This window comes from Aethalodelphis obliquidens, unplaced genomic scaffold, assembly GCF_003676395.1.
Source record: "Aethalodelphis obliquidens isolate GAN/ISIS:26980383/991018 unplaced genomic scaffold, ASM367639v1 scaffold50, whole genome shotgun sequence".
Taxonomy (NCBI): Eukaryota; Metazoa; Chordata; class Mammalia; order Artiodactyla; family Delphinidae; genus Aethalodelphis; species Aethalodelphis obliquidens.
In genome coordinates this window covers 15,023,974-15,051,925 of record NW_020837994.1, presented here as the reverse complement: position 1 = coordinate 15,051,925, position 27,952 = coordinate 15,023,974, and the positions used below count along the sequence as shown (strand labels likewise).

Below are 27,952 nucleotides of genomic sequence, written 5' to 3'. Positions count from 1 at the left end.
CTGCCATTAAGTTTAATCTATTTTTAATTGTAGATGAAAAAAATCACTGCCTTTGCCAAAAGTATCGACTAAGAATACCACAAGACTTTGCCCTGCAATTTATATGCATTAACAAAGAGATGAACTCTAGTAGACTGGAAGGTGTTTTTCAAATTCCCAAGTGTCTCAGAGAATAGACCTCAAGTCCCAAGCTACATGTCGAGTGCCTTGTCCAGTCTAATGTACTGATGTAAATAGCTGGAAATTTAAGTAAACTAATCCTCATTCGCATCATTATCATCACCAAATATCATGCACCTACCACATTTCAGGGGCTAGACAATTGCTTCACATCCATTATTGCTTATCTTAGCAGCAAACCCACTACATAGATACTATTCCTTATGTTTTAGAGAAGGAAAATAAGACATTTCTGGCCAATTTGAAAACAAAATTGAGAGGAATTTACTTTTGCTATTTATGACCTAATAATCCAACACCATTATCAAAATTCTTGCCTCCACGTAGTATTGTATGGGAATAGCAGAACCAGATTGCGAGGGAATGTAAGAAAAAAGAAACCATGATTCACCTGAGAAAAAAGAACCATGATTCACCTGAGATCTCTATAACACTGCTTTAGTTGACAAAGTGTTTATATATAACCAAGAGAAATAGGCATTTTTAAAATTATACTTTCCATTTTCAGGTAAGGAAATTAGGTTTTGAGACTCAATAGATTGGCCAAGTCCCCTAGTCAAGTAGGAGCCAGAACTAGTTTTCAAATGCCCATCTGTTAGGCTTGAAATCCAGTAGGCACTATGATACACCCTTTGGGTTGGGGCTCAAAATCTAAGTGGATCTGGCTAGTCATTCTGGGCTATCAGGGAAGTGCTTTGCCTATTGTGATGACAGTTAAGCATGGCCAAGGATCATAGAGTGAAAATGAGGATCTGTGTTTGCCATGCATATGCACTGGTTGGACAAGGGCTTTATCCTGGAAGACTGACTGAAGTAGTTTCCCAAGTGTTAAGAGAAAAAAAGCTCTTTTATTATTGTATTTTAACCCAGTATTAAGACAAACTAAAAAATTCCCGGGGTGATATTCTAAATTTGTCCTGCCTGGAGAATAGAGACATAAGTGACACTGGACTTATGGGTAACAACTTCTTTGAGTTAAATTTCCATGTTATGCCTGGAATTTAGTTTAGATTGAAGTTTTATATAAGATAATGTAACATGAAAAAGGTTTTCATTTTTGCTGTAAAATCTTCACTGAAGGCATTGAGTTTTTAAGGGTCATTTATGTAAGGGTCTATGTAATAATATTAGCATTTAGAGACAGCAAGAACAATACAATTCTTTTTCTAATAATGGACGCTTTTTCTTATATTAGATAATGATAATTAGTTAAGACATTTTCCCTTTTCTTTTTGTTTGCTAGTGAACTCATCACTAAATATTTTCTGTGGACCACAGATACTACATTAGTTAAAACCAATTGGGTGTTCGTCAGCTCCTCTTTCTGCATGGTTTTCATTTTATATTTCTAATGACTTTTCTATATAGTTCTTTCACATTTAGAAAGTAGGCAGATTAAAAGTATTGAATAAACTCAGATAAAATAACAAGCTCCATTTGCAGTTGAGCAAACTGAGATATACTGAAGATTGTCCAAGCTCTACTTCATTGACACCAATGTCTTTTCGGTTTTCAAAACATGGCAAGTGTTCTATTGCCTCAGAAGTTCCAATTGTCGTTCCCTATGCCTGTAAACACCCTTCCTTTCTTCCTTCGCTCTGGTCAACCATACCTCCCCACCACCAACCCACATAAACACAAGCACACACACAACATTCTCTGCATAGTTGCCTCTAATGGATCTTTACCTGTTATTAAGGCCTCAGAGAGAATTTTTTTTTTAATGTTCTATACAAACAAGATACCCAGGCCGCTCATCATGTCATACTATTCTTTATAACTTACCTTGTCCAATTCTTCATTGCCTTCCACCCACAAGTTGCAAGACTAATTAGTTAGTTAGTGTGTTCCTAACTTGACTTTAAGCTCCATGAGGACAGGGACTAATTCTATTTCAATCATCATTGCACCCCCAATATCTAGCTATGACTGGCACATAGTAGTTTAATAAATACCTAATCAATGGCATGAACAAACCAATAAACATATAAATGCTCATATGCACATACCTAATAACTATAGGTTTTCTAAAGTTAAGACAGTATTTACTTATTCGGTTCATCATTCTATTACAGTCCCTTGTATAGTAACTGAAAAGAAAAAGAAAAGAAAAAGTCTTGATAAGTATTCATTAAATGAATGAAAATAAAATTCCCTCAAATAAATTATTTTAGGAAGCCACTTATAATCTGTTATTTGGTGGCTGCAGATAAACATAGTTGCAAGACCTTTAGAATTGTAATAACCCCTTTGGAGTCTAGAACATGAGCTGGTTAGGTCGAGGAAGCACAAATGCAAAAACAGAATGCAAAAGGTGGGAAAGTGTGCCCACGCTGGAAAAAAGTGCTGTCACTTAGTAGTATTGCAGACCTCCTACAAACATGATTTACTGTCAGTGATGTCAGCTGGGAAAAGGAAGGGCAGCATGTAACACGTATACCTCTATTTTCATAAATATTCATTTAAACATACTTATTGAGTGGCTTCTAGGTGCTAGAATTATCTTCTGAGTGTTTGGAATACATCAGTCAAACAAACAAATAAACAACGATTCCTTCCTTGAGGAGTCTACATTCTAATGGAAGGGAAGGGAAGACACAGACAATAAACAATAATCATAACATTGAGTACATTATATAGTACATTGCACTGTATTAAGAGATAATGGGGGAAAATAGAGCTGGGTAAAAGGGATTAGGGGCGCTGAGATTGAAGGGAAAGTAGTTTACAGTATTAAATATGCTAGTCTGGGAAGGCTTCATTAGGAAGGTAAGATTTTAGCAAAGATTTGAAGGAGAGGAGTTAGCACAATGATTACTTGAGAAAGACCGTTTCATGCAGAAGAAACAGCTAATGCAAAGACCACTATGTTGGAGCGTGTCAGGCTTGTTTTAAGAAATAGCAAGGGAGTCCTGGTGGCTGGAGTGGAATGAGCAAAGAGGATGATAACTAGGAAATGAGGTCAGAAAGGTACTGGAGTGGGGACAGATTCTGTCGGGTAATGGTAAAGACTTGGGCTTTGACTCTGAGAGACATGGAAAGTTACTGGAGGATTTTGAGTTAAGCTAACTTCTTAAAAAGAACAGTCTGGCTGCTGTGTTGAATATTAGCCTGTAGAGAAAAAGTGAAGAAGCTGAAAGACCAGTTTGGAAGCTACTGCTGTACCCAGATAAAAGATGATGGTGGCTTGATTCAACGTGGTGTCTGTGAAGGTGGTTAGAAGTTGAAGGATTCTGGATATATTTTGAAGGTAGAGCCAACAGGATTTCCTGACAGATTGTCATGTGTGAGAAAATGAAAGGAATCAATGGAGACTCCAAGTTTTGAACTTAATTGTAAGTATAAATAGCTTTTTCATTCTTTTTTACTATTCTACATAAGAATTAAAATATTTTGATTACTAATAGCTCATCCTAAGGCAAAAGTCTTACCCTTGAGCAATTTATAATCAGAATTTGCTTTTGGGACTGAAAACAATGCTCCTTTCAATTTTAATTTTTACCTAATTCAGCACTTTACAATTATGAGGTAAAGCTGTATCGTAAAATGTCATTGAACAATTTAAGATCATATAATATTGTTTTCCTTCTCACCTGAAAATATCACTGTTGTTCAACATGGGGAATATTCTTTGCATTCTAACTTTTAGAGCATAGGACATGGATATGTCTTGATAAACTATATAATACATTTATGGAGTGCTTTATCATTTCTGACATGCTTTGAAATATCTTTTTGCATCTCATCCTCTCCATAACCCTGGGAGACAGCCAGGCCGGAAATATGTGTAGGAAATTGAAGAATTTAAGTGACTTGAGTAGCCACTATGAGAACCCCTTCTTACATAGGCTCAGCCCACTCTTGTGTGCTTTGAGCTAGTTCCAAATGATGAAAAAAGATGGGGAACTTATTGTGTTCCACGCTCATTCAAAGCTAAGTGGTCCACCCAAGGATCAAATCTATGATCACGTCTTTATCGCCAATGCCTCAGTCAACTGGGCTAACAAATCATTTTACACATCAGACTTAATCACATTTCCAGAATCATCTAGTCATTAGTTCCCCTTTATATTCCTAGCTTTGTATTTTCTCATCTATACCATCTTTCTCATCTTTCTTATTCAGGAAGGTCAACCAGAGCTTTACTGGCCCCTCTACAAAGTACTAAAGCTTGCTTTGCGGATTGCAATCAAAGAATATCAAAAATGAACAATGCCACCATCAGAGTACACATGAAAACGGGGAGAAGAAAGATGCCATTGTAAAGATCAACGAGGTGTGTTAGATGCATGTCTTTTTCTTGTTGAATCCTGAAGCTATCAAAGAACAACTTGCCTTGCTTTCAAGGGTCTTGCGGGAAACCTACATTAGCAATGAATACATTATAACCAACCTCCTAACTTCAATGTCCTCCTCTTTTAACCTTTCACCCAACTGCTGCAAGCACATGGCTAGGGAAATACAATGAGAAAGAATAATAATTATATTGTGCAATGTCTTTTTCTTTAAATTAAGTCATGCGATTAATTTATACCAATCTCTTTTCAGAGGCAGAAAGGAAGTCTGATTTTAGAATTTAAAGATAACCTCAGCATTTTTTACAATCTTGGTCAGTTACGGGGGTAGTGGGGGAAGAGATGCAAAGTCATTTAAGGAAGTAAAAAGATATTTAATTGCTACGGAGGAAGAAATTTTAATAGACGTAGAAAGACTCGTTTGTAAGAAATGGAGACAAATGCAAAATGGCTTAATTAATAAGTAATGCCATTAAAGAGACCGTTCTTCCTAACCACTCATACCTCTGAATAATCTTGGGGTTCCCTGATTTCCTGGTTCTCTCTACCCTCCAGCAGTGACGCCCCTTCTCCCAATCACTGTCAGGGGTTTAAGTGCCATCGTCAGAGAGAAGCTTATTATCTACCTGCTCCCCCAGCTTCTCTATGAGTGACACGCTACCCACGCCTCTCCGCACAGCTCTTCTCCTTCCGCGGCTCCCGGAGGGAAGCCGAGGAGCTGCAGAGGGAGCCCGAGGCTACCCTCGCTCGAACCCCACGACTACGAGCCTTCAAGACCCTCGTCACCCAGTGTGTGCGCGCTTGGTCGCTCTCCCGCCCCCGCCGCGCGCTGCAGGAGTAAGAGCCGGCCCGGCGCAGCGCTTCCAGCTGCGTCTACTTAAGCGCAGCACGCGCTCCCCGCGCTGGCGCGAGAGCGCGAGCGCCAACGCCGCGGGCCGCGGACGGAGCCGCTCCGCCTGCTGCCGCCGCTGCCTCCATCGTCGCCACTAGCGCCCCAGCTGCAGCCCAGGCCGCTCCGCGAGCGCGGGGAGCCCGAGAGGAGCGGCTGGCTCGGGGCGCCAGGCTCCGGGCGCGCACCTGGTAAGCACCGCGCGTTTTTCTTTCTTTCGGCTCTTGGGTCGCCGCGGCAGTAGGAGCCCTCCGGAGCCCCTCCCCCAGCGCAGGGATGGAAAGCAGTCAGGCAAGGGGCGGGAGCTTGGGCGAAGGGACCCCGGGGGGGGGGGGCAGGTGGTGGGCAGGTGGAGAAGTGGTGGAGCCACGGACGCTACGAGGTCCTGCAAGTTTAGGAAAGTCACCCGACAAGGACGTGTGCTGTGTGAATCAGACATGAATCTCTAGTCGGGAGCCCAGGCTACCGCGGCGTCGCTCCAATGAGAGGTTTATGAATATCATTTTGCTTGTATTTGCATAAGTGAGGAATTTAAGTGGGCTCGTTTCCATAGAAAATGAACTAAAAAAAAAGATCAGAGGAGAAAAAAATAGAGCTCTGAGCCAAAGGGAGCGTTTGGACACCTCTCTTCCTCTCTCTCTCTTTTCTCGCATACTGATACATGTGCACAAAGGGGTGCATTTACCAAAGGAGCAGGGCTTCTCTATTTATGAAGCCATTAGGTGTTGGTGGGAGGCTAATAAGAGCTTTTGCTGGTGCTTCACCCTGAAAAGAGACAGCAAAAGAGGGACCTGGTTGGGTGTAAATGCCAGTGTTCCATTTCTAAAATGACACTTCCATGACTACACTACCGAGGAGAGGTTTTTGAGAACAGGGGCCATTTTAAGGGGGTACACCTGCAACTCTGCACCTTTAAGCTCAAGTTTATGTACTCCAGCTGGGGCTAGGAAGATGGCCTTACCCTAGGTTCCTTTATGGGACTTTGGCAAAGGATGGGGTCAGAGAGGGGGATATGGAGGGAGAGGGAAGAGAAGAGAGCTAAATATGACTGAATGGGCTGTGTAAGGTGGTAGAAAGAGTAGGAGCCTGGAAGTCAGGTTTGGCATAAATGTGTTCGTTTAGTAGTCTGGGTAGTCTCTGGGCTGTCTCCAGGAAAGTGTGTGACCTTGAACAAGTCCCTTAACCTCTGTGTACTGTGTTTCTCCATCTGCAAAATGTAGAGGCTCTTCTGTGTTTTGGGTCACTAAGGTCCCATGCAGTAGCAGTGTCTGTGATTTTATGGGTTTGAGGATCTGCCTACAAGGAAAGAAGAGTGCCCAGAAAATCTGGATAAAGGAAGCTTCAAGGTATTTTCCCTCAAAATATCAAAGGCATTTGCAAGCTCTTGGCTTTGCTGTTGGTGTAATGTGTGCTAAGAGGTCTGTAGAAACGGGTGAGAAGGACAGTCAGACACCTAGCTTGTAGCCTGGAGTCCTGAGTGCTGTCTGGAGAGGTTTGGATGCACAGAGTCTAAAGTCACATGCTTTTTTAAAGGTAGCAATTAAAGAAGGGGGTTTGGTGGCAAGCTGTGATGTTCTTTGAATGAGGGTTTGGTAAAGAATCTGGAATTGATTCTAGCACAAGGAAAATGAATGGCATCGTACTTTAAAGGTTGGGCATTCAGGATGGCAGGACAGCTAAGAGTGATATTTGAGAATACTGTAATCTGGACAGAAGGGTTAGGAGAGAGAAGGAAACATATTCTTCCTGAGACAAGGGTTCCTAGACTCCTGCCCAGTGTCCTTGACACCTCTGCCACTTGTCTGAAGGAGGCACAGGTACACATTCCCCCTCAATACAAGCTCATTCTTAGAATTTACGGATCTGAATCCCAGCCATTGAGATGAGAAAGTTCACATGGGAAAACTCAAGTCCGAGGGGATGTCCCCCAACCCTCCCACCATGTGAGCATCTGGCTGTGAAGCTGGCTTACCCATCCAGATTCGACCCGAAGTCTGTGTTCCTAAAGGAGCTCACTGTGCCACTTGGTGGCACCAAAAAGTTGCGCTGAGAACTCTGTTCTCTATAAATACAAACTACCACCCCTCCCTCCTCCGCGCTCTCCCCTTCCCCCCCTTCTCCCCTTTCTCAGTAGCAGGGAGAATTGCTGCACACGCCGCCCTCAGCTCTGCTGTTCTGCGCGCACGGAGCGCAGGCGATGAGCTTAAGATCATCTCGCGCGGGGGGGAGCCTGGGACTGGAGAGGCCGGCTCTGCCCCGCTGATCCGCGCGGCCCAACTTTATGGGGGGCTAGCTAGACCGCGCCTCACTGCCTGCTGCGCCGCCAACAGGGGGGTAAGCTTGCTAAGTGCCTGTTTACCCAAGTGTCCTCGGGCCCGGGAAGAATGTATGAGCTATACGCTTGCTGGGAGCTTACAGTTTGGTTTGGGGGAGGGGGACGAGGGTGGAGCAGCGGGGGTGGCCAGAACCTCAAGGATGAAGTCCGCTCCATTCGCGGATGGCTTCAGTTAAACCTGCTGGGGAGAAAGGGCGAGAGCAATGGGGTAAATGAGGGAATGGCCGCAAGGGTTGAGAAGGGGATTCTGCATGCCTTCGGATGCGAGTTCCCGCTCCCTGAGGGCCAGGTGCGTGCTTTTAGAATTCAGACTGGGCTCCTCCAAACCACCCGAGGGCTCAGAATTCGGAGAAGCGAAGGTGCAGAGGAAGAGGAAGGAGAATCGCTTCCCAGTAGATCGGTTAGCTGCTGTGACCAGGCGCCTGCTGCGGGAAGAGGGGGGACAGCGGGTGGTGCTGAAAGCACAGCGCTTTCACTCAGGCTAGCGTGCTCCTTTCTGAGCCCCAGTCTGCGCCCTCCCGCTCTTTCGTCTCCCGTGGATGTAGCTTTCCCTTCGGACACAAAGCCTGCTAGTTACCCCGGAGTGGCAGCATGAGCGGCATGCCAAGGAGAGAGCCCTGGCTACAGCGACTTGGGGAAAGAACCCGGGGCAGGCCCACTAGCTAGCCGGGTGACCAGAGTCTACCCTGCACTTGGACTTCCAAGAGGGAAGTGAGGAATCAGCCTGGGGGGCTCTGGAACTGGTGCTGGATTTCCAACTGCCCGCATTTCCCTCCGGAGCGGGCGCTGTGGGGAAGGGAAATTGAGGAGAGGTTAACAAGTGCCTGTGCTTATTCAGGCACTATCTTGATGCGCCTCAGCTGAATCGAAAGCTTGAGTGGCCAAGCAGGTAGATTCTCCCACACTTTACTTTCCGCTAAGAAACTGACACAGGTCAGTGGGAAGGCAGTGGCTTCCTTCCACTTTCTTCATTCTCTACATATTGTTTCATTGTTCTACGTCCCTTGAGACTGATCTAGGGCTCATCTGTATCCTTCATGCTAACTGCTGGCCTTTTGAGGCAGCCAGGGAAGCACTGCTTTGTGCTATGTGCAGCCCCCCACCCTAGCTGCCGTGGGGCGAAGCTTAGGTTTTCTGTAGAATCCTCTTAGTTATACAACATTCTAGACATCCTTTTGAGTTTTGGAGTGTGCAGGTGTGCTACATCTTGTTAGGTGTGCTTTGTGATCCTTATTCCTCTCATGGAGCACAGGACATTTCCTCCTTTAATTTCTCTCTTATATCCATGCAGTTACACATTTAAGAATCAGTTGTGACTATTTTTGTCCTTTATGGATGTCAATTTCTGTTTCAAAGGATCTTTGGTTGGGACTTGAAAATACTGCTTTGTGAACTCATCAGGTTAATGCACAACCCAGCCTCCAGCCTTCTCCACTGGAAACCTTTTCAGCACTCCGGACAGATCCTACAAGGTTTGGGGTTTTTTGTTTGTTTTTGAAGAATGTGAATAGAATATAGTACTTTCTACATAATTGCTTTACTGCTTCTTTAAGAGAAAAGCTTTCCCTGGTCATTTAGAATCTGCTTGACAAAATATATAATTTAGGTATTTTCACTGCACCCCCTAGATCTTTGCTATCCCATGGTAATATTTTTGCTGTAGGCTACATTCAAAAACAAGACAAACTCTTGTTTGTTTGTTTTTTTGTCCTTGAACTTTTTATTCAACATTGTACTGGAAGTCTATGATGGACAGATTCTAAGGTAGTTTCCACGGTCACCACCTCCTGATATCCTTGCCCTTGCATTATCCCCTTCCCCTTCAGTGTGCACAGGACCTGTGATTCGCTTTTATGTTTATTATTTTTTTGCATTTTATTTTATTTTTTAATACAGCAGCTTCTTATTAGTTACCTATTTTATACACATTAGTGTATATATGTCAATCCCAATCTCCCAATTCATCCAAGAAACCAAACTCTTTAATGTTCATTTATTAAAGGGCGTATTGAGATTATTTGGAGGAGAGGAGTGGTATTTGAATATTCAAGTACTTGCCCAGTTCTTCACTTTACTTTCATAGTAGACATAAGCCTCTGCCATCACATCATGGTACACATTATGGACATGATGACAAATGCCAAAGTGAAAGCTGAAAAATTCACTCGTAGGTAGTATGCCCAACCAGTACAAAGTATACAGACTTTGAGAATATTTAAGCAGCTACATAATATCTTCAGGTTATACTCTGCTTGTTGACATTGTTTTGTTCCCTATTCAATAATTTATCTCATTAAACATGTTTACTTTCATGACTAAAAGATTTTACTAATTCTAAGGTTTTTTTACATTTCTTCAAAACATGTTGAAGATTTTATGGGAGTCGTATTACATTGTCTCTTATGGAATTGTCAGAGCATTTTATATAGAAAAACTAAATTAAGTGCCAATGAAACGTAGGTGAAATTACAGGTAGAAAAAATATAAGATAAAGTTAATCGTGAAAAATATTGCACTTATTTGTATACCAATTTCTCCCAGGATTTCTGTCCTCATGAGATGAAGAGACACATCCAACTATTCCTCCTTATACTTTTTGCTGTTATTTTGGTAGATGGAGTTTAAACTAACTTCATAAAATAGTGAAGACTACCTCCTTTTGATATATGTTGGTATATGCTAAAGCTGATCAGTTTGGCATTTGGATAAACTGAAGGTGTATTACTACAAAGCAGGACCATTCTACAATTGAGAAATATGTGTTATTTTTAATATTCACAGATGTTAATCCTAGACCCGAGGCATCATTTAGTCATCACTTTCATTGCGTGGAGTTTGGAGAATATAAGAATATAGGAGCCTCAAAAGAAATATTTTTTAGTTTATGATGTGCTTGTATAACCCAGGAAAATTTAAATTTTGAGTTTGCATTTCAACTATCTGTAACTGAGAAAATATTTTCTTGATATTCCTTTCTCTCAGTTGGTTAAAACGTAGTTCTAAAAAACATTATGCCATAAGCTTGTTTCCATTTTCTTTAAATTCTCAAACAAGAGAAAAAATATCGAGATTTTATCAGTTCTAATCTCATTTGAATTGTATGTACCTTTAGTCGTGTATGTACCTTTGCTTGGGAAACAAGGAAAGGTCTCGGTGCAAGGCTCATCTCTGCTCTAATAACTATCATTTATTGAGCACATCAGGCACCGTGCCAAGCATTATATATCTTATTTAATACTCATAACAATCATACAGGGCAGTGATTTTTCTGTTGTTAAAATTGAGGGTTGTTTCTTTCCACTGTCATGTAACAGGGAAATAGAAAAATAAAATTATATGTATGTATAATTTTATACACATACACACGTGTGTGTGTGTATGTATACACACACACATATGTCTGATTTGTTTGGAACTCAGACTTATCCTTTTTCCATTATATTAGATAACTTTTCCATTTTATTAAATAAACACCATGGAATTGTTTCATTGTGGTTTCCAGTGACTTGTGATGTGGTTGGGAGTACAGACCCTTGCACAAGATTGCCTGAGATTGAATCCCAGCTTTGTGGCTCATTAGCTGTGTAACCTTGGGCAAGTTACTTAACATTGCTCTGCCTCTCTTCCTCATTTTTAAAATGGAGAACAGGTTGTAACACTATTAGCCTCATTGAGTGATTATGGTGAATTAGTTACACAAATATAAGTCAAGTGCCAGACCCAGAGTGAAAAGTACAGAACCGGTCGTTATGACTATTAATCCCATCTAGGCCTTTGAATATCAGATGTTTCCTAGGTTTCCTATGTTATTGAGTTTAATCTTCTCAACAACCATATGGTTGATACATAATTGCTGTTTCAAATAGCTTCTTTCATTTTAGTCAAACTATTTAGGAAATTTAAAGGAAAAAGTTAGATGCAAGAAAATGTATTTTATGTTGATGTGATTCTGTTGGTCTTATAAAGACCTAAGAATAATTCCCTAATGATTATTTTTTACAACTCTAGGTACAGACCCCTGACTTTAAACTTCTGAGCATGAATGTTCTGAGGAAAATTAAAAGTTCATAGTCATAATGGCACTAATGGGCCCTGTAATAATAATGTAGCCTGTTGCATCATAATATTTTGCAGAAGAATAATTTTAAAATATTAAAAATCAATTTGTTTTCATACAAAGTATTACACAATACAGGTAATGTAGTAGAATCCTTTAAAGACCCAGAAGAAAGGTAAATAATATTATATTACTTTTTTAAAAATAAGATTTTGAAAAACCAACGTGAAAATTATTATATAAAGTTATTATTCTTTATCTTTAAGAAATTATATTGAACTTTGTATTTCACATAGCCTTTGAAACGGTGACAGGTACCATAGGATACTCTTCTCACATTTATTTTTTGTAATTTGTGAATATTCAGAACTATGCTTAGTTAATGTAAGGCAATGTCTTCTTTGACTCTGACAGTTTAATCTGTATTTCTCAAGTTGAAATTCCAAGCTCCAAAACAAGAGGATGGAGCCGGAAACAAGTGGCAATGTAAAGAAGGAGTAAGGCAAATCTACTTGCCTACTACTCTCCAAACGACTCTCCTTAGAATTATTAGGACATTTCAGAAAAAATGCTTTGTGGGACGGACACATCCAGATGACTCTTAGTCATCTTCTTTTTTGATGATTACATAGACCTTGACAAGGATGAGTTTTAAGTAAATCAGCAGTTTTCAATTGGGAATGACTTTGACCTGCAAGGAACATTTGACAGTGTCTGGGGACATTTTTATTCATCACAACTAGAGGAGGTGTGTGCTGTTGGCATCTGCAGATCAGGGATACTGCTAAACATCCTGCAATGCACAAGATGGCAGCCCCCCAAAACCAAAAATTTGTCTAGTCCAAACTATCAACAGGTCTAAGCTTGAGAAGCCCTGATCTAAATGATTCCATGACACAGAGTTACCTATATTTATTTGGTTGGTTTGTACAGCTTCCGAATGAAGCTGATTGACATTACATAAGAAGAAAGCAGAGTCTCCAGAATGTTTTGCAGCCAGTGCATAAGGTTTAACTAACCAACCCATTTGGTCGGATGGGAAACAGTATCATCTGATTATGTTGAGTGTGAGCTTTGGAGCCGGAGAGAAGTTGGATTCATGTCCTGACTCTGCCATTTATTATATGTATGAGACTTCTGGCAAGATTCTTCACCTCTAAACCTCAATTTCGAGAGATATTTAATGTAGGTAGTAATCATACCTACCCCTCAGGGTTGTTGTGAAACTTACATTAAATTATGCTTATATATTATTTAGCACAAAGTAGGCACTCAATAAATATCAGCTATTAATAAGTAACTAGAGATTGAGTTAAAAATGCAAAACCACATTTTCAAGCACCTGATGATAGGCAATATAATATGCACCATAATGCCTTACAGTCTTGGGAGGTATGCCATAAATAAAAAGAAAGCAGCTGAAGGCTGCAAAATGGGAAGAAATTTAGAATCCCTGCATGATAATTAAATTGAGACTAGTTAACGGTGGATTACATCATTTTTATTGCTTTGCTGTAGAAGGCTGTTTTAGGTCTTCGTGGACTACTAAACCAATCGTGTAATGATTTACAATGATTTAGTGAGCTTTATTCTACTGCCAGCACCTTTTAATTAACGCACAAAATTACAGATTTCACTTTTGTACAATGTTATTTTATGGCCCCTTTTTGCTTTAAGGAGGTTTCAGTTAAAATATGGCATATTTTTTGTCCTGGGCTAAATGGAGGGGGTGCTGGACTTTCTTGTTTACAGGGTCACAGATGTGTGCTTGAGATAGATACAACAGTGGAGCTTGGACTATAATGCTCTCGGTGTCATTATACCTCAGAGTGTCTCTTATCTTTCGGATGCACTGGTTTTCAGGGAAATGTATCAAAGCCATCCATGGTATATGCAACATTGACACCCCTATATGTGATGAGGCTGTTGCTCAGGCAGAAGGAATCATTTTAGTGTTGATGTCCTGAGCTGTATGATTTGCTTGTGTGGGGATTAAGTTATATAAGAGAAATTTGTGCCAGAAAGATGATCAGTGTTTGAGAAGATTGTTGAAAATAAAAGACAATGCAAGCTGTGAATCTGATTACTATGTAAGTTGTCATTTATGGTAAATTCTACCCACCAATACTTCTTCTTATTATTCATTTAGGATCCAGTATGGGACTGTATGATTACCTGAGGCCCAGAACTTTCATGCATATTAAATATATATTATTTTTTTATAATGGGGTAGTGATTAATTTTATTATGCTATGAACCCAAAGTATATGATATAGAACATTGAATAAAGTAGCCTAGTGCTTCTGAAAATAGGACCCTAAATCAAAATACCATATAAGTTATACTATTTATATAAACTCCTATCATTTACTACTTTTGATTGAATTAAAGTACTCCATATTTTTAGATCATAGATCTATAACATTTTGAAAGCTTTTAAAAATTATTGTATTAATTTCTTCCCATTATCTATGCAAGAATATACATGTATAGAATATATATATTCACCTATATATGATGAATTAAAAAACATAGCTACCAACCTCTAACACCTACCACATCAGAGTTATAACCTAAAGCAAATAATTATCTTGGAGACTCTATTTTCTGATATATGAAATGGGGATAATCAGACTTTCTTAGTGGTAATTTTGTTTTAGTTTGAAATAGGAGTAAATGGGAAAAGGCTCCGTACACTGAAAATAAAATAATATGGTTTTACTATTCCCCCTCCTTTTTTTTTTTCTACCAGACTTTTGTTAAATGAATGAATGAACCTCCTGGTGAGAGATCTAAGGAGAAATGGCCTCACTCATGAACTTGTATACAAGCAAGAGAAAGCAGGTTCTTATGGAAAGAACACTGTGTGGTACCCAGAATTGACAAGCTTAAGGAGAAGGGACTGAGAGTGAAGTTAATGCCACCTTTTACAATCTAAATTAATGGATTGTAAAATGTGGGAAGATTCATGCCAGCAATATCACGCATTTGTCCTATAGAAATAGTTTTAAAACTAATTAAAGTGCAACGTTGTTGATGATAGTAGTAAAATCTACAAACAATCTAAATATCCAAAAATAGGGAGTAATTAAATAAATTTTTGTGCACTCATATAATTGAATACTATGCAACTGTTAAAAAGAAATAGAAGCTCTAAGTGTGAATCTTGGCTCTGCTACTCACTTGCTTTAGAATCTTAGCCAAACTGTTCTCTCTCTGAGTCCCAGATACTTCAAGTATAAAATATACATAACATGATCTATCTTACAGTTTTTTTAAATGATAGTTAAATGACGTTTCGTGTGAAACGCTAAGCACAGTGCCTAGAACATAGTAAGCTCTCTGTGAATTTTAATTATTCTTATTGTTATCCCCATCATCAAAATGAACATCTCAAAAGGTATTTATAATACATTATGTAGAGAATAAAAGTATATTGCAATATAGATTTCATACTAATATTCCATTTAAATAAAAAATCTATGTATTAAAGGTTATATGCTTAGAAAATTGTAGAAGAACAGACACCAAGTTGCAGGGTGTGATTAAATCTGGGTTTTGAGACGATATTTTCTCGGTTCTGGTCCTAGGCCTGCTAAAAATCATTTATTCTCCGTGGGTCTCAGTTAAACTGAATCATCTATAGGACTCTTTCTAGTTCTATGATGCTGTTTTCCTTAATATATCAGAAAGCCATGGGGAACACCAAAGGTTTCTCCCTCCTACTTTGTTAGTCCGTACTTCTCTTTTTGATGTCCCCTCTTGCCTGGACCCATTTGAGTTTCAATATCCATTCTCCAGTTTTCCACAGTGAGGCAGGGGGCACTATCTTTACACCTCAATCAAGTAACTGACCAGAAAGCGAAGTGCAGGCAACTCCCTTTACTTATTTGTTCATTCAGCAGGATTTATTGAATATCTGTTAATACTAGGTGTTGCGTATGGCACAGATTTAATATTTAAAGAGTTTGAAGTCTATTGGAAGACAAAACATGTATAAATAGCTATAATATTAGCTTAATAAATAACATTAAAAAGTATGGACAAAAATGCCACTTGCATTTAGAATAGAGCACATACTGAAAGGTGAGGGACCTGGGAAGCTTTTATAAAGGGCCTACTGAAAAATATTACTTCATTCAATCCTCATTAAAACTCTTTGAGGTAGGTACTAGTCTCATTCCAGTTAGGCTCAGAGAAGCTAAGTGATCGAGGGCACACAGCCAACAGATGGCAGTGCCCGGATTCAAACCCGAGTCTACTTGACTCCAAGCCCATGCTCTTAAAAACTCTGCCTTAAGGCCATGAAACAAGAGCGTATCAGGGCTAAGAAGCAGCGTGAACAGAACCACTGGGGCAAAGGGGTTCAAGATATATTCAGAATACCTAAAGGAGGCCCACATTTAACTTGATTAGCAGACTTCCAAGGAGGGGCAGATTGAGAGGAGATGACCATAAGAGAGACTGGGCAGAAATTTAGAAAGCAGATCCCTCAATCCCACATTTAAAAAAACATCACAGATAACAAATAGCTTTGCTAGTAGAAATTCAGAAACTTAGAAAGCACAGATAAAAGCAAAGAAGAAATTAAAAATTATGCATATTCCCATCACCCAGAGGACATCTCATTAATGTCACTGTGTATGTTTCCCGACCGTGCATACACACACACTCATAATATTTCTTGTGAAAACACAGCCATATCTGTTTTTATTTTTGCTTTAATAGAACTTGAATACTTCACATTTCATCCCCCTCCCCACCACACATACACTTTACAAGATAAGGTTTCTGTTCAAACATTTTTTCAGTCTCCTTTGCTGGTTTTTCCTTGTCTCTGGGCCTTTGGGAGTTTAAACATTGAAATTCCCCGGGCCTCAGTCTCAGAACTAGTTTTTCTCTTTCCAATTCCTAGGTGATTTCATCCAGTTTTATGTTTTACAAAAAAGAACATCTACATACTGATGCCTCCTCCATTTATATCACCTATGCAGACCTCTCTCCAGAATTTCAACCTCTTATATCAGATGCTTATTAAATATCTCTTCTTGAATTTCTAACAAGAATTAAAAATTGGTGTATCAAACTGAATTTCGGTTATCTCCACCCAGATCTGCTCCTCCACAGTTTTCTCTGCCTCAGTCAACATGGTACCATCTTTTATTTGCTCAGACTGAAAACCTTAGTGTCCTCATTGATCCTTCTCTTTCCTTCACAGTCCAGGTCAGATCTGACAGCAAACCCTTTCACTCTATCTTCAAGATATATTCAGAATCCTACTAGTTCTCACTACCTATACTACCATCTTCCTGATCCAGGCCTCTGTCATCTCTCTCACCTGAATTATTGCAGTAGTTTCCTAATTGCTTTCTTGGTTCTGCCTTTGTGCCCTTATTCTTGTTGAAAAGTTGGCCATTGTGTGTCCCTCCTCTATTGAAAACTCTTCCAGAAAATCACTCTCACACAATGTTAAAGCCAAAGTCTTTCAAAGTCCAAAAAGGCTTTGATCATCATACTAGCTCTCAAACCTCCCTTCTTCCTCTCTCCCCACTTTTACTTCACTGCAGTCACCCTGGCCTCCTTGCTGTTTCTCAACACACTAAGCATAAACCTGCCTCAGGGACTTAGCATTTACTTTTTTTTTTTAACCTGGAGTGTTCGTTCCCTTGTTATTTGCATGACTCATTCTCTTACTTCTTTTAGTTATTTACCCAATTTTACTTTTACAGTTTAAACTTCTTTGGCTACATTATTAAAATTTTTTTCCATATCCCTGATACTTTCTATCTTCCTTCCCTGGCTTACTGTTTCTCTTTAACACTTATTACTGTATAGCATACAATATTTTATTTCCTTATCTTATTTATAGTCTGACAAACCACCTTGGATTACAGGCTCCATGAGGGCATGAATTTGTGTCTGCCTTGCCCATAATTGAATCCTCAGGGACTAGAAGAGTGCTTAGTACAGCACAGTTACTTAATAAAGACTTACTGAACAAATGAGCGATGCTGATAGAGCTAGGGTGTACTCTGTTGGTCTATTTAGAATTTATGCTGTATTGATTTCTTGTATTTTGGGAGCACGTGGGATGACTTGTTGTTTAACCTTATAATAATCTGAGTTGTAGCACAATTCTGTCAAATTTCTAAGTCATAATTTCAGAATATACTTTCCAGGTATCTGAGCTTCATAGCTAGTATCAATAAAATATAGTCACTGTGTGTATTCAAGGCAGATTATGAAACAATCATTGATTTATAATCTGGCAGGGGATGCCAGGGCAATAAAAATATATTTGTGCCAGATAGTCATACACATTTGTACCTTCTAGGTATGAATCATCTCTTTTCCTGAAATGTTCATCACTCTCTATTTTTTAAGCAAACTCCTGTTAGATTCTAGCTCCCTTGGAAGTTCAAACTGTGTTTGGGTGGCCCCTCTCAGTTTTCATGGACTTTGGAAATACCTCTCTTGGCAGAAGGGGTGGTAAGGTGACAAAAGGTGATAATAAGAGTATGTTATGGAGTCACTAGGCATAGACATGAATTCTAGCTCCATCATTCCATGATTGGCTTGTTTTTAAGTTATTAAAACCCATTACATCATTAGGAAAATAGAATAAAATAATACCTACATCTCAGGGTTGTTATAAGGATTATTGACACACACATACCACACATACAGACATACCCACATACAGACGCAGACACACAATGCACATAGAATATAATATCTTCTGGGGGAACGAGAAGCATGAAAGCCTTGCATATGTCTGCAACTATAAAGTGCCCAGGACATTCTCTTTTGGCATCTCTGATATCACATGTTCTTGCTTTCTCTCCTTACTTTCTGAGCTGCCTCTGTTTCCTTAGCTGGCTTTCCCACAGCCTTACCTCTCTGTGGGGCTTACTTTTCAGCCCCACCTTTTCTTTATTTATACTTGCTCTCTAGGTAATTTTATTCATTTCAAAGGGTTTATATATTGGTGACACTCAGTTTACATCTTTAAGCCAAAAAACTCCTCTCGGTCCACGCTTACATATCTTCCTTCCTCTTTGACAGCTATACCTGGATGCTTCCAAAGCATCTCAAATTTAACATGTTCAAAAGAAAATCATTGCTTTCCCTCGAGCCCATCTGTTTCTGTTCCAGTCAGTCCCATCCCTTTTAATGATACCAGAATATACTAGTTTCTTAGACTCAAAACCTAGGAGTAGACACTGATTCCTCTCTACCTTACCCACATCCAGTCCGTCAGCAAGTCCAGTTGATTCTACTTGCAAAAGATATCTGACTGTGTCCACTTCTCTCCATATCCACTGTCACCAATCATAGCCAAGCCACTATCATCTCTTACCTAGAGTATTATAAGAGTCTCAGATTTCTCAAGTCCATTATCCGGAACAATGAGGAGCTAGGAGAATCTTTTCAAAGATTGGATTGTGCCAGTCATTTGTTTACACTTCCTCAGTGGCTTTCTGTTGCACTTAAGCTCCAAATTCCTTAAGAGCCTAGAAGATCCTACATGGTCTGGCCGTTCTGTATCTTTCCAACCTCAATTTTGTACCATAATTGCGCTCATTATTTATGTTCTAGCCACACTTTTCACATGACTGACTTCGTGCTTCATTTTATTGTTCTTTGCACTCATCAGGTTCCAGTTCAAGTCACCTTTTAGAGCTGGGATCCCCAACCCCTGGGCCTTGGACTGGTACCAGACCGTCCTGTTAGGAACCAGGCCTCACGGCAAGAGGTGAGCGGCGAGCAAGTGCAACTTCATTGCCGCTCCCCATTGCTCTCCGTTGTTTACGTTACCGCCTGAATCATCATCCCCACCCATACCCTCCCCCACTTCCATGGAAAAATTGTCTTCCAGGAAACTGGTCTCTGGTACCAAAAAGGCTGGGGACCACTGTTTTAGAGTACTGATTTGTAAGCCCCATGAGTATAGGGAGCATGTACACCCTGTTTTCTCTTGAATATTTGATTCCCAGGAGAGAGTCATAGCATAGGCAGGCCATAAATATATGATTAATGAGTTAGTGAATAAACGCCTGGTGTATGATGGGTGCTCAATGAAAGATAATGATGGTAATTATCAATGTACATCACTGTACTTCTTTGTTATATTAGTCTTTGCCACTCTGTAGTTAATAGATATTTGTTGAATGAGTTAAGTAATTAATTTAGCCTATCATAGGAAGTTACATATATATGTGTGTGTGTGTACCAATATATATTCTCAGTACATGGGGCTTGCTGGAAATAACTCTAACATAAAATGCATGAGATCGATATTTTAAGTTCATCAGTTTGATGGGCCACTTCTAGTCTCTCATGTCGCTTTGATGCTCTTACGTAATAAAAATGAGTCCTGTTTTGTTACTAGATTTGCTTACTAACATTCTGGATTTAATGAGAAATTGTGATTCCTTTTACTTCAGATTTTTTTTTGTCTGAAGTAGAATTCACATGACCATGATAATAGGCATTGGTCCCCAAGTCTTTGGTCTAAGTAAAGTGAAGGGAAAGCTTGAGAATATTCAGATAATTTCCCAACGAGAAAATTAATATGTCTTTGTTTCCTTCCCCCTTGTCTACAATGCCAACTTCCATACCAAAGCTGATTTTTCCCCTAAATATTGCTAAAAATCTAGTTACTCTGGAGCATGTAGCTATTTGATGAGGGGTGTGTGTGTGTGTGTGTGTGTGTGTGTGTGTGTGTGTGTGTGTGTGCATGCGTGTGTGTGTTTGGCACTGTACAGAGGGAGCATTTCTCTGTTTCCATTGGAGACAGTGGAAGGAAATGGTGAAAATGAGGGTGAGAGTGATTAAAAATGTGATTCAGGTTATATTCATTATGTGTCTGGACTAGAATTTTTGCAGATCTGATGAGTCTTGAAAACCATTGGTATTCTTGAAGAAACATCATAATTGCAGAAACTCCTGAAGCAACATCACCTGTCTTTGAAAGGTGATGCTTAGGGAGTCACTTTAAAACAACTTGAGATCTTTGGCTGGCAGAGCTAATAACTTACAAAATAAGTCTCTTAAACAATCCTTTAAATAACCCAGATCACTAATTTGTCAGTTCTCTTTTACAAATCATGCTAGAATTTGCTGTAGGCAACCTGGGACAAAATTTTCTTCTTCCCCAGGAGTTTAAACTAAAATAGATGACTATATTCATAGCTATACTAAGTTTCTACTTGGAAGTATAGTTCCAAATATGCATCCCTCCAGCCCTTTGAATCTTCATGATGTGGAAATTTTTCCTGGATCGGGGTAAAGGACTGATTACTGTCAATTTTATTACAAGACTCTGTAATTACTTTGAAGACTCTGGAGAACTGAGTGTGTTGCCAGAGAATTTTCTGTCCTCACCACCTAGCCACAGAAGGCCCTTGGAAATTTAATAACAGAAAAAAATCATGTCTTGAATATATATATCCGTTTTCAATATACAAAACATTTGCACAGTTGGTATCTTATATTGATTCCCATAAGGGCAGCCTAGCACATATGATCCCTATTTTTCAGATGACAAAATTCTGGTGCTGAGAGGTTGAATAATTTAGTAATAGTTCTTTGTAGCAGAACTGGAATTTGAACCTGAATATTCTTTTCTGCAAAAATTGGTACCAGTGCACTATGCCTTTGTATGCCTTTGGGGGCATTTTACTTTGTAATCTTCCAACCCTCTTCTATCCTATAGTTCATTTAACGTGAAAATACTGATCTGACCTCATTTGTCTTTGGTCTATATTGTATGGAAACTAAGCTCAATACTTGTTGGGAATGTTATTCAACTTGCTTTACATTGCATTTGAAGATGGGGTTTGTAGGCTTTTTTTAAAGTAACTTTATTTTTTAATTGCATAATCAGTACATGCTTAATGCTGAAAATTTGGAAGGACACAAAGAGCATTTCTAAAACAAACAAACAAAAATACCGTCGTTATTATTGGGATCACCAATGTCTAATATTTTGGGTTTTTTTGAAGATTTCTGTTCATGGCATACTTCTTTTAGGTGCTTTCCCTCACCTTCGTGTCAGAGTATAGCTGGGCCTCCCACACATGAGATTTGGTTTTGCGTACTCCAGATGAGCAAATGAAAAAAATATTAACCTAAGCCAGGTAGGATCAAGAAGCTGTATCAGCTGCTTTTATCAAATCACAGAATCACAAAGGAGACAGACGAAGAAGAGTCAGAAAGATTTTTGGATTCTTTTTCTCAAGTTACCTACATCAGAAAGACCTCTCTTTCTCTATTAGCATAGACTGTTCGAGCTTCCCAATCCGGTTGCACTTACGTTGCTAAATCCCCATTCTATTTTTTTTCCCCAGGTTTTGAAGATCGTGATCACATATGGATGCATCTAACTAAATGGTCCCTGGGGACATGGTGGTCCTTTAGAGAGCACATCTAAATCACTGACTGATTTTTTGGTTTGCGGCTCACCATAGGACATCACCGGATTCTCTCTCTCAGAACTCGCCTAAATTTTCCCCACCATGCTGTCTTTATTAGCTTGAACTCCTTTCCTAAAATGGTCCTTCTGTTGATCCTGTCAGTCCTGCTTTTGAAAGAAGATGTCCGTGGGAGCGCACAGTCCAGTGAGAGGAGGGTGGTGGCTCACATGCCTGGTGACATCATTATCGGGGCTCTCTTTTCTGTCCACCACCAGCCCACTGTGGACAAAGTTCATGAGCGGAAGTGTGGGGCAGTTCGTGAACAGTATGGCATTCAGAGGGTGGAGGCCATGCTGCACACCCTGGAAAGGATCAACTCAGACCCCACGCTCTTGCCCAACATCACCCTGGGCTGCGAGATCAGGGACTCCTGCTGGCATTCGGCCGTGGCCCTAGAGCAGAGCATTGAGTTTATAAGGGACTCCCTCATTTCTTCAGAAGAAGAAGAAGGCTTGGTGCGCTGTGTGGATGGCTCTTCCTCTTCCTTCCGCTCCAAGAAGCCCATAGTCGGGGTCATCGGGCCTGGCTCCAGTTCTGTGGCCATTCAGGTCCAGAACTTGCTCCAGCTTTTCAACATACCTCAAATTGCTTACTCGGCAACAAGCATGGATCTGAGCGACAAAACTCTGTTCAAGTACTTCATGAGGGTCGTGCCTTCAGATGCCCAGCAGGCACGGGCCATGGTGGACATAGTGAAGAGGTACAACTGGACCTATGTGTCAGCGGTGCACACAGAAGGTAAGTTTTCTTTACATCGAGTATGTCTTGTGCACCTGATAGCTTCCCAGTTAAACTTTCAAGTTTTGGAGGGCTAAAATTGTCCTAATTATTTGAGATCTTTTGAGTGGCTCAGTTATATAAGAAGGGACGGGATGGCAGATGTCTAGAGCAAAATAGATATAAGCTAACATGAGTGATTATGCGACCATCAGTTGGCAAAATGGATACTTTTTTTTGGTTTACGTGTTACATTATTTGTACATCTTCTATAACAATGCTAGGGATTTTTAAGATTTCTAGATCTCCTTTGAACTCCTTACGTTTTAACACTGTAAGTTTGCTCTGAGTACCTGAGAGTTTCTGATAGTTAAAGGGAGGTACACATACATACACATAAGGCCTGCAGGCAGCCAGTTCTGGCCCAGGTATGTTGTAATAGAAAATTACCAAACGGTTTAGTCTTACAACTATTTTTCAATAGAGTGTATCGTTAAATCTGAAATGGAGATGTGTATGAATTAGTTCTATCCTTGTATAGAACATTCTCAGGAAGTATAAGTTTTAATAATTCAGCATTAGTTTGCTTTGAAATTTATTGCTTCTTTATGTGGAAATCATAGTGAGGAAGGAAAATATGACTGAGGTTCTATACCAGATAATAATAGTATCAGCCCTGATTATTGTTGATGGTGCTTTTCAAATGCGTTTGTATACATTATTTGTTAGTTCTCAACCAACGCTGTTTGGAATAGGTTTGATTTCACCTACAGAGGTTAAGATACCCACATTGTGAGGCTTACTCATTACGTAGCACTCTTTCTAGGACAGCATACTGCCTATGCTAAACACTACAGTATACCGAAGAAAGTACACAAGACTTTGTATAGCTCATTAGATCATTGTTAGGATTAGTTGAGATTTTTACTTTATTTTTTTAATTAATTAATTTTTTTCTGTTTTTTAAAATTTTTTATTTCTTAAAATAAAATCAAATAATAATATATTCAGATCATTTAATCTCTTGTGTAAGTATATTTCATCCAATATAGCCAATACGGACACATTGTTACATTATACAAAGTCATTTCTGTTGGATCAATAGACCTGAGAATAACATTGAAAGTTAATTATAGCTATCAACTACTGAGGCACTATGAAAAGGTTTTTTTCATATATATATTCTGTAAAGATATTTATTGATAGTACTCAAACAAACAAACCTATGAGATAGATTACGTTTTGATCCCCACTTTACAAATGAGGGAACTGAAGCATAGAAAATGTAAGTCACATGCCTAATGTCAAGAATTAAGTGAAAGAGCTGAGATTCGAATGTTCGTGAGGTTCAAATCTCAGTTGAGATTTTTAAATTCTGCAATAATACTGTCACTGTGTTCCAAACAATCTAATCTTGTAAAAGTGAGATTGAGTTATTGGTAAATTAATGAAATGACCAGAGTAAGACTACTTCAGAGATTGGGAGCCTGTCACCAATTAGATATAGCAAACTTTTCATTATCAAGTGACATAACATGGATTTCACTGTATGGCCACTCTTAACAATATTCAGAGCTGCACAAACATAAAATGGCCTTCTATACTGGATTGATACTTCTATGCCTCTGGAAATTTTCATACATAAGTTTATGGTTTACGTACAAAGATGCTGATATATAGAGATTTTGATCAATGGATAGGTCATTGGACTAGGAGACCTTTGATTTTTTTTCCTAATGCTGAGAGTTTTCTTATAAAACCACTATTTCATTTGATTCTCACAACAAGCAGTGATCTAGATAGTCCAGATATTTTATTCCATTTTTAAAATACGAATGTTTTAAGAGTTTATATACTTCATCCAATAACTACCTGATAGCAACTTCAGAGGCAGGAGGAGGGCTCACAGCTACTAACTGCTAATTCAGTGCCCTATTCTAATTCAGCAGAATCCAATAGAATCACACCCAGAGGATATATATTTATGCAGCACATATTTATTAAGTCAAAATATACAAAAGGCTCTAATAGTCCTGTGAAGGACAGCCCTATGTTTTGTACATTACCACCCTCAATGGGCAAGCAGTCTGGGAAAGGAGATGGAGCACGCACTAATACTTCCATAACCATAATTCAGGATGACACGGAGTTACAAATGTTTCTCAAGTAAATTGAAGGAGAAAAAAATCATATCCTGCTCTATGGTGATGGAGGCCATAGTGGAAGTCTTAGAGAAGGAAATGAATTTGACAGTGGAATTTTAATAGGAAGAATACTGACAACTGGTGAAAATTAAGAAGGCATGGGTTTCCAGTAAAGGGCATGAGGAAATATGAGAAGGTGAGAAAGTAAAAAAACATGTTTGCAAGAGACCAAGGATGAAGCTATGTTTGGTTTACCTCAGATCAATCATAAATTTCATTAGGAACTTCCATCTAGCTTCAGAAGAGTAGGCCTTGATCAGTCTATAGGAGATGCTAATCCAAGATTGTGTTCAAAGAGAAACTCATCATCATGACCTTTGACTCTTACTAATTTAATGTTTTTTTCCAACCTAATTATATCCCTATACTGAGTGATACAATAAAATAAATTATAATGCATCCGTAAAGTATATTATTAGGTAGCTATTAAAATGAATGAGACACTCTGTAGGTAATGAGATCATAATGATCTCCAAGATCATTTTAAGTGAAAAAAGCAAAGCACAGTTCTATGTAAATGGTATGTTATTTGTATAAAATGGAGTTTGTAAAAATCACTTGATTGAATATTCATAGAATTGTTCTCAGAGAAGAGCAAAACTGATAACAGTTGCTCCTTCTGGGTAGGAATTCTAAGGAGTTAAGGAATAGGGTGGAATGGAAGAGACTTTCTTTTATATAATTTCTACATGCAAACATTTGAAGTTGTATATTACAAGCATAGACTACCTATTGCAACATAATAATTAAGAATAATTAATTAAATAATTAATAATAATTAAACTGTCGTGTTTAGCATAGGCAACATAATAATTAAGAGAAAATATTCTATTTGTGGGCAAAAAAAGTCAATAAAAACTTATTGCCAAATTCAGGCAAATTTAATTATTTTTTCAAAAATAGGCCAATAGAAATTTTGTTGACGAATTTGGGCAAAATATTTGGAAGATACCACCAGAATTTAGGAGAGAACAAACTTTGAATACAAACATTGAAGACTGGAAGAAATGCTTTTTGGTTTATTGTTTTATGTGGTTTAATCAAAGGGTATTTATATTGCTTGGATCCTCAGCGAGTAAGTGGCTAGTGAGGTTACATGGTATTATGTCTTAAAATTTATCGGCATAGGAGCAGTGGAGTAGGAAGTTTTACAAGGTAAAATTTACCTCCAGGATCAGAAAAGTGCTTGAGTAACAAGGTACAGCTCTGCTGGGTACTGTGGAAGTCCCCAAGGTGATGCCTGGGTTTCTGTTGTCTGGCCCTTCAGGAAGCCCCTGCGGGACTTCCCATGAAATGACAATACCAGTTCTCACCTGAGCCTCTTTCTATGGCTGGATTGGGACAGTTCTCTTCAGCCCTAGATCACCCTACCTGAGTATCTCAAACTTACGCCCATGTCTGCATAATTACCTTTTTTCACTCAGTTGATATTCTTCTTTCTTGAAGAGTATGGAAATTTCCAAATGCTTTCACACAGGCATTGAGGTCTATAAAAAGACATTGTCTTATTTTCAAAAAAGCTTTTTGTTCCCCCACGTTGCCCATTTACATTATACCTAAACGTGCAGTACTTTGTCTCTCAGTCCTCTTGGCAGCTAACACAAGATGTTCCTTTGAGAACGTGTGTGGCATCGCAGAATTTCAGAGGACATCACAAGCACAAGAAGCCTTGGGTTTCAGCTTCAAGGTTAATCTCCTCCACTTGCATTTCCTTGGTTTATGTTTTTCCGTAGGCTACAGGACTATATATTTATGGTGGCTTGTTATATCATGCACACATATTGTCCAGGCCTTCAAGGCAAGGAGATTAAATGTATGAAAACAAAAAAAGAAAAAAATACAAACCACTCTAGCTCTGCAGCTGTGAAAGGAGCGTGCAGTAACTGAGAAGAAAAAATTGTATTCTTTGTAAAGGAGACAGTCCAGTGGCCACTGTCTCTGCTCTAAGAAAATTTGCCTCCATACATTGGGAAACCTTGGTACATGTGCCCATGATAGTACAGAGTCTATGGTGCTTGCCTGTTTAGGGGTGTGGCAGATCCATTGCTTTGGCTCTGAGGATTTCCATTGATGACCCCTTTGCTTTGTAACTTAATAGTTCCCTTCCACTCTCATGCGGCACTAGCCATGTGACTGCTTTGGTCAATAGAACTTGGTGGAAATGAAGACTTTTTTCCTAGTCTGTCTGTCTTAGAACCCTGTCATCACCTTGTGAAGGATGAGTGCTGCCAGGTTTTCCAGATGAGGCCGTCTTAGACCGCTTGACCTCAACTATGTGAGAGCACCCAGTGAAGAGCCACACAGTTGCCTTCCTGACCCACAGTCAATTTCAATCATACAATATATCCTAACTGAAACTATAAACGTTACCTACCTAACCACAAATTCATGTGCAATAATAAATACCTTCAAGGTAGAGTCCAGGATAAGCGTTTTCATCCCAATGACTAAACTTGAACTGCCCCTCCCAAATAGGATACTGCGACAACGTTTAAACTTCAAAATCAAAACAAGGTAAATGTATTAACATGCATTAATATTATTGAGATTTCAATGGAATAATTGCTGTGGGCAAGAAAGAACATTTAAAATGCTTTACCCATACTTCTGGTTCAAAGCTAGAGGTTTGATAACTTCCTGAAAGTTTGGATGCTTTAAGTAGTCAGACACTTGCATATATTCCATTATTACATGCTTCCTCTTGATACAGCTCAGTTTCATTGAGGAAAGGAATTACCAATTGGCACAAACCATACATACTGCGCTTTATGGATGACGTACAGGATTTTCACACTTC

General features: G+C 39.2%; 1 protein-coding gene across 2 annotated transcripts in view; it reads left to right on the top strand.

The window, feature by feature from the left end:
* The first annotated feature begins 5,363 nt into the window (after positions 1 to 5,363).
* GRM5 (glutamate metabotropic receptor 5) overlaps positions 5,364 to 27,952 on the top strand; it is a 559,718-nt gene continuing 537,129 nt past the window's right edge. The window contains exons 1-2 of one of the 2 annotated variants that reach the window (XM_027083628.1): positions 5,364 to 5,555; positions 22,109 to 22,972. In XM_027083628.1, the coding sequence (XP_026939429.1) occupies positions 22,312 to 22,972 (661 nt within the window). In that variant the 5' untranslated portion in view covers positions 5,364 to 5,555; positions 22,109 to 22,311. Of the gene's footprint in view, positions 5,556 to 7,496; positions 7,699 to 22,108; positions 22,973 to 27,952 lie in introns of those variants that run through there. The other variant, XM_027083629.1, reaches the window with a different exon arrangement.